The sequence below is a fragment of the Primulina eburnea genome, unplaced genomic scaffold (genome assembly GCF_022965805.1).
Source record: "Primulina eburnea isolate SZY01 unplaced genomic scaffold, ASM2296580v1 ctg318, whole genome shotgun sequence".
Lineage (NCBI taxonomy): Eukaryota > Viridiplantae > Streptophyta > Magnoliopsida > Lamiales > Gesneriaceae > Primulina > Primulina eburnea.
In genome coordinates this window covers 1-12,471 of record NW_027331142.1, presented here as the reverse complement: position 1 = coordinate 12,471, position 12,471 = coordinate 1, and the positions used below count along the sequence as shown (strand labels likewise).

Sequence of the window (12,471 nt, the reverse complement as noted above, 5' to 3'; positions counted from 1 at the left end):
GTCTAGGGATCCCGGTTTCCAGATGTGGTATTCCTATATCGAATTCCGTAAAAGATGGAACCATAATCTCTATTACTCGATATAACCAGTGCCCTGGTATTCCTATATCGAATTCCGTAAAGAGAATTCCAATACCTTTACTCGATATAACCAAATATGGTGTTCCTATATCGAATTCCGTAATATATTCCATTACTCGATATAACCAAACATCCAGTGTCCTGACCTAACCGTCAAGGACTGTAGCTCTATCGCTAGCATCCTATCTTGAGACATAGTGCAATGTGCCGTGGCGATACCACCACTATCCGGCACTTCTGTCACAAGATAACTTGTCTAATACCTGTCATCTAAATTCAAGAGAACAAGTACATTAGCCAATTTAATGCAAATATCCGTGCAATAAAATAAAGTATGTGATTTAGGGAAACCCAAGTCTAAACCGACTCAAGTCCATCTCCCAATACCACATTGACTTATACCTTTCTTTCGTCGGTTCCTGGCTCAGTCGAAGTCCTGAACTCACAATCTGTCTGGTACTGACAATATCAATAATCTCATATCAATATACCAGTCAATTCCATAACAATCTGATCAATCTTGATTTAATTCAAAATCAACGGCATAACGGTACAATTTCAATATCCCGTCAATATCAATTCACCAGATAATAGTTACAATCTATAACCCATATCCAATACAATCTATAATCAATCCATAATCCAAATCTGTCCGGTATTAACTGATTATAATCAGAAAATCATAACAATTCCATAATCAGTCTATTTCTTAATCTGACTTCGATTCTATGATGTCTAACATGTCAAGAACATCATATCTGAATCATATTCAATTCTGACAATATCATAATTTCAAAGCATGTCAAAACGTAGCAAAACTTACGTCCAGTTGTGGCCTACGTTGCTAGGAACTCAATACCGAAGTCGGATTCAAAATCAGACGGATGGATTTCGCACAATCGCAACTTGAATCACAAGAAGCTCATTTCCCTTCGGATTTCCTTTTCCTCCCTTTTCCCGGAATGAAATGCATGTGTATATATATATATACACAATCTCGCACCTGCCTAAGCCAAGTGGCTTATTTTTCACAGCGCACGTCTCGCGCTCGGGCGGACATAAAGTTCCGCCCGGGCGCGAAACTCTCGGCCCTGACATTCTGTTCACTCGCGCTCGGGCGGATATAACTTACCGCCCGGGCGCGAGGTGCTCGGGCCTCTTCCCTCACTCAATGGCGCTCGGGCGATCAAAACTTCCGCCGGGCGCCAACCCTTCGGCCCAAAAATAAATATTCCATGTATTTTGTCCAATTTGCTCTCGGAATGGCCCGGCTATAATCATATTAATTCATACTCCATATTCAGGTTAACATGATATAAAATCTCGGGCATTACAATATGCTTCTCGTTAGTTGAAAATCCATGAGAAGAATTATCCTACCTACCCACGATCTAGAGTTGGCAGCCGTAATTTTTGCCTTGAAGATTTGGAGGCATTATTTGTACGGAGAGAAGTGCCAGATCATTACCGACCATAAGAGCCTCAAGTAATTCTTTACGCGGAAGAGATGAATATACGTCAGAGGCATGGTTGGAGCTAGTGAAGGACTATCATTGTGATATTAGCTACCACCCAGGAAAAGCTAATGTATGTTGCGGATGCACTGAGCAGGAAAGTCACAGTGATGGCTCATTTGGTAATTTCGAGACCCCTTCAGTTTGAGATGTAGAGGTTTGATCTAGAGACATGTCCTCGAGGTAGAGTTTCCCGTCTATCTACTTTGACGATTCATTCTTCTCTTCTAAACCGTATTCGCAGTAGGCAGCCAGCAGATGAGCAGTTGGAAAAGTGGAAGCAGAGAGATGAGGCCAAGGGCAGTATTTTGTATACAGTTAGCGACGGTATTGTGAGATATCGAGACAGAATGTGGGTTCCTAGCAGCGATTTCTATTCGAGCAGATATTTTATCCAAGTCCCACATGTCGCCGTACTCTATTCATCCTAGGAGTACGAAGATGTAACAAAGACATGCAGTTGTTGTATTGGTGGCCCGGAGTGAAGGAGGATATCAGACGTTTGGTATCCCATTGTCTGACGTGCCAGCTCGTGAAAGCAGAGCACAGAGACCATCAGGCTTGCTCAAGCCTCTTCCATTCCCGAGTGGAAGTCGAATGGAAGTAGGAGAATATTACCAGGGACTTCGGGTAGGATTGGCCTAATTCAGACAGAGTATCAAATGCTACCTGGGTGGATTGTTGATCGTCTTACCAATTCAGAGCACTTCTTGCCCATTAAGACGACTTTCACCATGATTCAGTATGCAGAGTGGTATATCCGAGAGGTAGTCATACTTCATGGTATTCTCGTTTCTATAGTATCTGACCGAGATCCTAGATTCACTTCCTCCTTTTGTAAGAGTCTGCATTCAGCTGTGGGTACGAAGTTGATGGTTATCATAGCCTTCCATCCTCAGACGGATGGTCAGTCAGAGAGAGTTATCCAGTGTTTGGAGGATCTTCTCCGTGCATGTGTCATCGATTTCTCAGGGAGTTGGGAGTCGAAGTTGCCATTAGTAGAGTTCACCTATAACAACAGTTATTCAGTCGTCTATAGGTATGGCTCCGTATGAAGCACTGTACGGTCGTAAGTGCAGATCGCCTATTCATTGGGATGAAGTAGGAGAGAGATCAGAATTGGGGTCCGGAGATTATTCAGCAGACTACCGATTGTAGTAGTAGTCAAGATTCGTGATAGGTTGAGGACTGCTGAGAGTCGACAGAAGAGTTATGCGGATCAGAGGAGGAGAGATCTAGATTTCGCCATTGGCGACCATGTTTCGTGAAGATAGCACCTATGAAAGGGTGTCATGCGGTTCGGAAAGAAAGGAAAGCTTAGTCCGAGATTCATCGGACTATTTGAGATCCTCGACAGGGGTTGGGACGTTAGCTTATCGTGTTGATATTCCGTCGAATCTGGCCGGAGTACACAATATGTTCCACATCTCTATGCTGAGGAAGTATATGACGAACCCTTCGCATGTCTTGAATTTCGAACCGTTTCAGCTCACTCAGAAACCTGTCTTATGAAGAAAGGCCAGTGCAGATCTTAGACAGATAGGAGAAGAAGCTTTGGAACAAACTGGTCAAAGCTAGTGAAAGGTCAAAATGGCTTACTCATTCGGAGGAGGAAGCTACGTGGGAATCTAAGCCAAAAAATGAGAAGTCGTTATCCTCGAGTTATTCGGTAAGTTTTAATTTCGAGGACGAAATTTTTTTTGGGGTGGGGGGGGGGGGGGGGAGTTGTAGAACCCGATAAATCAGATTACGTATAACCATACAATAATTGCTATATTTAAATTAAAAATGATTTCTTTTATATTATGTATTGTTTAAGGCATTTTAAAATTTTTTAAGTCATGATCATTTATTTTAAATCGTAGAAGTTTAGTTTTATCTTTTCGGTTAAATACACGAGGCCGGACTGGAGTTGGAGTATTGAGATAAAATTTAATAATAAGAAAATATTCCTAAATTTAATTTAAGCCAAAAATAATTTATTTTAGTTTAAAAGAATGTTTAGGGATTTATTTAATTAATTGAAGTTAAGTAGTAAATAAGTTCTTTTATGTCCAATATTTAGATAATAGCCTAAATTAAAATGTGTAACCAATTGGGATAAATTAGTCTAGGCCTATTCTATCTAAGAAATTGTAACTTAACATGTTATTAATTTATTTTAAGACTTAGCCATGCATGCAAGAAAATTACTAACCTAAATTAAATTATTAATTCACTAAATACTTAATGAGTGTATAAAACTTTAAGGGCTTAAAATTCATTAATTAAGCAATATTTTACCCTATTTTGATAAGCAATTTCGGCTACTCCCTTAAACAAGTTAATTATTTTTTGGGGAAAACTCCTCCATTTTATATTCCTTTCCTTTGATAAGGTAATTCCCTCACTTTAATCCACCAAACAATATAATAATTAAGAAATATTTCTACCTTATTTTGTGATAGCAATATTGCGGTCATCTCATCCCATCAAAATCTCCCTCCAATCCCACCATATCACACCTCATTCCATATCTAACAAGCAACTAGGATAGAAAAAATTTGTATTTTCCATTCAACCTCCTCATTTAATTGGTAACTTCACCCTCATTACCTAGCCTTCCTCCCCCCCCATCCCTTCGAAATTGCAGAAGCTAAACCAGCAGCAAAATCGTGTATAGCAGTAAGAGAGCAAGAGAGAAAAGAAAAGAAAACTTCGTCTCCGCCGCGTCGTATTCGTCGTAGTATTTGTTTGCTTTCTTAAACAAAATTTAGGCACGTATATGTTATTTTTTTCTCTCAATCAAGTCTTATACATATTTTAAAACCATGTTGTGTCCATAAATCATTAAGCAAAAACGAAATTTTGACAGCAACTTTCGAACAAAAACTGCACAGATTTTTCGGCCCTTCCTTGTGCTTCACGGTTGGTTGTGTTTTTGATGATTTCAGGGACTGTCTCTGTTCCAGGTGCTCAAGGATATGCATCTAGGCACGTAATAGGGTGAGTTGGAATCATGTTGGTCCATTAGTTCGAGCCCTACATGCTGGACGAAGAAACTTGACAGCAATTTCTTCAATCGTTGCGAGTTGAGTCTTGATTTTCGGATGTCTTGGTTGTCTAAGGCAAGTTTTTGAATCCATGGTTGGTCCAAGGCTGGTAACCATGGGTAGAACCTCTCCTTAGCATGTCTAGGACGTGACCAAGATGGCATTTCAAGGCTTGAGTCATGGTTCCCATCGGTTTTTAAACAAAAACATGGCAAGTGCCCCCTCGGTTTCTCTTTTTCTGATTTTGTGTGAGTGAGTGTTTCGAATTTGGGTGTTTAGTGTGGATCTTGGTTGGCCTTTAGCCCTTAGTCATTGTTCACACCATACCTCATGATGTCTAGATCGAGCCATGGTCTATAATATGGCCACTGGAATGATTTAAGACAGCAAGCAAATCGATACATCACAGTAATATTTTTTTCGAGTTCTCGGTTTGGACTTTGGTCGATCTTAGGTGTTTTGCTTGGATTGTGTTTGGCCTAGGGCCCTTAGCCATGGTTCATGCCACACCTTAGGAGGTTGGTAAGAGGCTCTGGTCGGTGGTTCAAAGCCCCAATGATCATTAGTTCTCGTAAACGAACACAACAAGTGCAAGCTGCTGCCATCGCCACATTGACAAGCAGCATGGCTTTGGTTCAGAGGTGGTATTTGAGCTCTTGGTTGGCTTTTAGCCTATGTCCTTGGACTGGACAGTACCTCAATGAGTTAGGAAGGTCATGTTTTTGGCCATTCGTGATTTGGTTAAGTTTAGATTGGTACGAGAATTTACGGTGCAATGTGCTAAAATGACTCTCGAAATAGCATTTTACAATTTTGGCCTCCATTCACTATTTTCGTGTATTACACCCCTAGGAGATATGTTTTCCAGTATTTTAGGAGTACATAAATCATGGCTAAACAATGGTTCAATGTGGTTCGGGTTTGGTACGAAGCCATGGTTGAATGCTAAGGTTTGTTTGGGCGTAATTGTTTCGTTTCTAGTTCGATTATGAAGTGTTGGTCGAGTTGAGTTTATTTGCATGTTCTCATGTTAGAATAATGTCACAGCGATATAATTACGTGCATAAAATATAAAATGTTTATTTTTGAGATATATGCTATATGAACTTGTGGCCACCTAACGCTTATGGGATTGCTTCACCCGGTGACTTACGACCGGTTTACGATTATGTATGGGTATGGATATTCAGTCTAAGAGCTGTGATGATCTCTAACGCCCAGTATACTGTGTTTAGTCTGATCAGACGTGCATGTTATGTTATGGGCCACTTGCGGTAGAAACATTATCTCTACCGCAAATTACGATATGATATGTTATGATAGAGCTTTATCGAGCAAAGCTTTTACGTCTGATTTTCAGATATGCACGGTATTTATAATTATCAATGACACGATTTTCAACTTACGCTTTACGATACGATATTTTTATGTTCAACGAAATTTTATGATATATTTACTTGTTATTCATTATATAGGCATGTTGAGTCTTTAGACTTCACTAGACTTGATTGTTGTAGGTACTGATGAGGTCGGGACCGAGGGCAGTGACCAGTGAGCTAGGATCAGCAGTAAGTAGGAACCCGAGGGACCCTCACTTTGCACATCAATTTACTATTTATGCTCAAACTCAATTTTACTTTGATGAATTATTTTTTTATTTGTGGTTTGAAAACAATATTACTTCCGCTGGTACTTTGAACATTAAATCTTTTATCAGTTTATTTATGAATGATGCATGTTATTTAAAGTTCACTTACTAGAACTTGGTTGTGGTTTTAGGTTTTGAATTCTTGTTCGAATATTCTTTAAAATTCCAAGAATTTTACTTCCTGGTTTTCAAGGATTTTTTCCACATTTTGTAGTACATAAATTTCCATAATTTTGTACCGTCTTTTGAATTTCTCTAAGATCTCCCGAGAGTTTATAGGAATCCGGTACTATCTGTAAGAACATGTTATTTTGAATCAAAAGTTTACCTTAGGACTCTGATAAGTTCCTTCTTGATATCTAACCTTAGTTAGATCTTCTTGTTACAAATATTTCAGAGTTCTGGAATAATTCCTGTAAATAAATAATCTCGAACTTGGGTTCAGATTCATGTAATTTGAGAAAATTCTTCTCCTCAAACACTTAATTATTTGATAATAATAATTTTTTATGTTTGAAATAATTTTACCTAAGTTCTGATATCATTTTCGGCCCAACAAATCAATCACTTGAATATGATGGTGTTTTTGGTCATATTTTGGGTGTTTAGGAAGTTTAGGTAAAATTTTTGAGGGATAGTGAATTAGGGTAAAATTGAGTTTGAATTTAGGGATTTAAAACCAATTTTCTCTTTTGACATTCATAATATTTCATTTAACAAAGTAATTTTTTAGTGACATTTTTTACAGGATAAATTTATATAAAAAAACCTTTTTTCAAAAATCCCATTCCATTTCTCTCTCCACATCCATTATTGGAGTCCCCAATAGCGTCAGTCTTCTCTCTCCCTTCCCTTCACACACACACACACCCCGCAGACGCACTAGACGTGAGAGAGAAAAAGCGCCTCTCTGAGCAAACAAAAACTCAGAAACAGAAGGCCATATGTGAAAACCCAAGCATCCCTTCCCCCAATCCCCACCGTCCAGATTCCTCTTGTTTTTCCTTCCTAAAATCGTAACCCAGTAGATTATTATCTAATCACAGGCGGAGATTTTGAAATTCAGAGCTTGTTTTGACAGGAGATGAAGAGGGACCAGTTAAATCAAGAAAATAATCACTCCAGCAGCTGCAATTCCTCCAGAAAGGCTAAGATGTGGTGTTCCGAGACCGATGAGCAACAGAGCGATACCGGGGTCGATGAGCTGTTTGCTGTTTTAGGCTACAGCGTGAAACCCTCGGACATGGCATCAGTGGTGCAAAAGATCGAGCAGTTGGAGGAGGTGATGGGGACCATTCCGCAAGAAGACGGCCAGCTCTCTCAGCTCGCCTCCGAGACCGTTCACTACAATCCCTCGGATATGTCCTCGTGGCTGGAATCCATGATTTCCGGTCTGAACCCGTTGCCAGAGTTCGAATCTTCCTCCTCCACTGTGGTCCAGGATCCATTTCTGCACTCAGCACAGATGGTGGTTGACTCCGACTTCGGGTCGGATCTCATCGCCATACCCGGAAAAGCCGTGTACCCCCGAGTCGAACCGCCACCTCCCCCAGAGTCCCCGCCGCAGAAGAAGATGAAAACGGCATCGTGTTCGGGAAACCCAGCCGCCGTTTCTTGGGGTTTGACCAGTGAGTCGACTCGTCAGGTGGTCCTGGTCGACTCGCAGGAGAACGGCATACGACTCGTCCACACTTTAATGGCCTGTGCGGAAGCTGTTCAGAAGGAGAACCTGAAATTCGCGGAGGCTTTGGTTCAAAACATCGGGTTTTTAGCAGTTTCCCAAGCCGGCGCCATGAGAAAAGTCGCCACTTATTTTGCCGAAGCATTAGCGAGAAGAATATATAAACTTTATCCAACAAATCCGCAGGACTCTGCCTTCACAGATTTGCTACAAATGCACTTCTACGAGACTTGCCCGTATCTTAAATTCGCTCATTTTACAGCAAACCAGGCTATTCTTGAAGCATTCGCTGGTAAGAACAGAGTTCACGTGATAGATTTTAGTATGAAACAGGGAATGCAATGGCCAGCCTTGTTACAAGCCTTGGCGTGGAGGCCGGGTGGCCCGCCAGCGTTTCGGCTAACTGGGATCGGCCCACCTTCGTATGATAACACTGATAATTTGCAGGAAGTGGGATGGAAATTAGCTCAGTTAGCGGACACGATTAATGTGGAGTTTGAGTACAAAGGTTTTGTGGCTAGCTCTTTGGCAGATCTGGATTCGGCCATGTTCGATATCCGCGAAGGCGAAACGGTGGCCGTGAATTCGATCTTCGAGTTGCATCAGTTGCTAGCAAGGCCAGGGGCGATTGAGAAGGTATTGAAAGTAGTCAAGGAAATGAAGCCTGAAATCTTAACTATAGTGGAGCAAGAGGCGAATCACAACGGGCCGGTTTTCTTGGATCGGTTCAACGAGTCATTGCATTATTACTCGACCCTGTTCGATTCTCTGGAGAGTTGCAGCACCGATGGAGTGGTGAGTGAGCAAGATAAAGTTATGAGTGAGGTGTACTTAGGGAGACAGATATGCGATGTTGTGGCTTGTGAGGGTATGGACCGGGTCGAGAGGCACGAGACATTGGATCAGTGGAGGAATAGGCTCGGTACGATGGGCTATAGCCCGGTCCATCTGGGTTCGAATGCGTACAAACAGGCTAGCATGTTGTTGGCTCTGTTTGCTGGTGGGGATGGGTATAGAGTGGACGAAAATAATGGGTGCTTGATGTTGGGGTGGCACACTAGGCCATTGATTGCTACCTCAGCTTGGAAACCTAGTTAAGACCCTGTTCGGATTCGGATCGAATGACCTGGTTTCGGCTTGGTGATGTGGGTTGATCAGGTTATCTTGGATACGATTTGCCTTTGAGAGGGGCTTAGACCCGCTACTTGATGTTTCATGTCCAATGGTAGTTGCAAATTTCAACTTTGTTGCCATCTTCTCTCTAGGATTTCTATGATGTTCATTTTTCTTTGGTTTATTGGGTGAAATCTTGTATTCTTCATGGGTGAGTCCGAAATAGTCGATGTGTAATTTATGTTTAGTTTTTGTTTTACATAATAAAGTGGACTTTTTCTTGATTTTGTATGTATTATGTTAAACTCAAAACTATGTGATTTATGCTTATTGATTATAACATAAAAATTTAATTTATTTATTTTAAATAAACCAGTGCCTCAAAAATTGTCTAATCATGATATTTTTGATATTTTTAAATTAATGATTTTTTTTAATTATTAAAAGTGAAATGACAATTTAAAAAGCTAAAAATATGGTTAAAAATAAACAATTAATTTTTAACAATAATTTTTTTAAAGATAATAAGTTTGGTTATAAATAAATTACATATTTATTAAAATATGTTTTTATTAAATAAAACTTGAATGTTTTTAATTTGATAGGAGTATTTTTTAGGACAAATTTATAATAAGTTCTCATCTCCAAACTTAACTTTCTCCTTATTTCTCATCCTTCAAATCTTTGTTTGAGTTCCTCAAGTTTTTAAATTTTGAAAAATATCATTGATCTTCATAATTATGGTACGTAATATTATTTTACGTATTGAGAATGTTCTTAAAAACATGCAGTTACGCAATGTTTTCAGTCTAAAAACATGCAGAGATGTAAGGTTCTTAAAGGCATATAGCTTAAATGAAACATCTCTAACTCGTTTTTCTTTCAAATGTACTAGATTTTTTTAGTAACTCGGCCAAACCTATATAGATACTTTTTGCACAATTAAAATAAACTCAACTTCTCTATTTTTTACTCAAAACTCAGTAACTGCAGTAAAATTCATAAATCGTAAACGTCAAACCAAAATTAAAGTTAGCATTTTTCAAAAAATATCATAAACGTCATATAATCCTCTCAAAAGCTACTCTTACTTCCAAAAGTCATGAAAATATTTAAATTACTGTAAAAACATATTGTGGCGGAAAAAATTACAAATTTCCTCAGGTTGGTGCAACATTAGTCTATCTAGTTCAATCATTCAACCCTCATGTATCAACATAAATCCCAGTGTATCATTCACACCTAATTAGTCTTGACTCAACAAACCTTAACCATAATAACAAGTAATTATGTATACATCCACATGCAACCGTGAATAATAATTATAATAATATAGTTTATGATGAACATGCATAAACCTAAATATTTTCTTTTATCATTATGATATGAATCTGGCTAGGCACTGTGTGCAAACGTTTGGGGGAAGATTTAGATGTGTTGTTGCTTCAGACTTTCAAGCTTGATTGTGATAAAAGATGATGAATCAAGCATATCAAGCAAGTGGTGGATTCAACAAAGATATAACGAAGGACCTATAACGAGGGGAAGAAGCAAGAAGTTTAAAGATGCACTTCAAGGACTAATGATGAGCTATCAAGGAAGTCCTACAAGTTTGATGTCTAAATTAGAGGAGGTTGGGAACCATGAAAGAATATTGGAGGTCTTTGGAATGTTATTCAAGTGCAATTGCCGAAGGTCCAGCGCACCCGCGCTCAAACAGGGACCGCACCCGCGGTCATGCTAAAAAAAAAAAAAAAAATTTTTTTTTTTTTAAAAAAATTTTTTTTTTCCGAGACTATACGGCACCCGCGGTCCAGTCTGCACCGCAACCGCGTCCTGAGGCGCACTTCCGTGTCAATTGCTAGTTATCTTATTTAAGCCTTTTCACACACCTTTCTTGTTTTGTTTTGTCTATTTAATCATTGTAAACATTATGAACGAAAATAATTGAATGATATAAGAAAAACTTGAGGTTCTCTCAATTTTCAAAGCTTTTAGCTTTGTTCTTCACAAGAAGAAAACCAAATCAAACTTATCAAAGATTTTCATCTTTGTGGCGTTTGTCGATTGTTCTTCGCACGGATTGTCAAAACAAGTTCTTTGAAGGTTCGTACGAAATTCGATTGTTATCATCGTTGATATTTGTTGCTAAGTGTTAATCACTTAGAGGTGAATATCACAATCTTTACTTGTTTCAAAAGATCGGGACAACTAATAGATCCTTGTTTGTTATTGAATTGAGGGTGCGATTTCTATATTCGTGCTTGCTATTCATTCGTACTGGATTCTCATCAATATTTTCTTTTCATCATATACACCACACACACACACACACACATTTCCTTTGAGGTGAAATCCGTTCATGAATTGTGACAATCTTTTAATTTTTCGGTCGATTAATCAATCTCAGCTGTAACCATGGTACCAGGAGGTGAGGCAACAATAACCACTTTTCTGTTCTGTGTCTTGCCCTATAGTCGACAAGGACACCAGAAACACTTTTCCGTTACTGGGCCTGGCATATGGAAATTCGGTTTTGGGTTCCCACGGGGCTTTGTCCCGTAAACGAGATCTACTGGGACTTTGTCTCTCACGAATCCTCATTCCCTTACCGTCACAATTAAGTCATTTCATTCAAACATTTTCAATATTTCCATCAATTATAAAATATATGTATAAATCTCATTTCCTTTTAGACCAAACATGAACACTTCTTTAGCATTTATCATTTTCAATCACAAAATCCCATAACCTTTCAAAATAAACATTTTTAACCTTCATTACAGCATTCAAGACACTGCCAGGACTCCTAACATTTTCAGGTGAAATGACCATTTTGCCCCTGAAGTCCGAACTTTCCCATTTTAACCTAGACCTTAAAAATTCGACCCGAATCCATACAGGAGCAACTCCATTAGAAATGACGCCCAACTCTTGGACGAAATTCCTTATCCAAACAGCCTCCTTTGCTGCAGCTGATGCAGCAATGTATTCTGCCTCAGTGGTGGAATCCGCTGTACTGTCTTGCTTGGAACTCTTCCAAGAGACAGCAGCACCATTGAGCATGAATATGAATCCAGAGGTTGACTTCGAGTCATCATATCGCTTTGGAAGCTAGAGTCGGTATAGCCTTCCAATTTTAGTTCTCCACCCCCATAGACCAAGAACAACTTATTGGTCCTTCTCAAATACTTGAGGATGTCTTTCACAGCTTTCCAGTGTGGAAGACCAGGGTTGATTGATATCTACTCACTACACTTAGTGCAAAGCCACGTCAGGACGTGTAGATATCATCCCATACATGATGCTACCAATGCAGATGCATACGGAATGTGTCATCGCCGCTATCTCTGCATCAGTCTTGGGAGACATAGACTTGGATAGGGACACGCCATGACACATT

General features: G+C 39.3%; 1 protein-coding gene across 1 annotated transcript; it reads left to right on the top strand.

The window, feature by feature from the left end:
- Positions 1-7,111: 7,111 nt before the first annotated feature.
- On the top strand, positions 7,112-9,315 carry LOC140820946 (DELLA protein GAI1-like). The gene has a single exon (XM_073181329.1). It carries the CDS (start codon positions 7,359-7,361, stop codon positions 9,051-9,053), a length of 1,695 nt encoding a protein of 564 aa, XP_073037430.1. The 5' UTR covers positions 7,112-7,358; the 3' UTR covers positions 9,054-9,315.
- Positions 9,316-12,471: the final 3,156 nt, after the last annotated feature.

Bases quoted from the DNA above. Each gene is read 5' to 3' on its own strand.
- LOC140820946 (XM_073181329.1), top strand. From the start codon at position 7,359: ATGAAGAGGGACCAGTTAAATCAAGAAAATAATCACTCCAGCAGCTGC.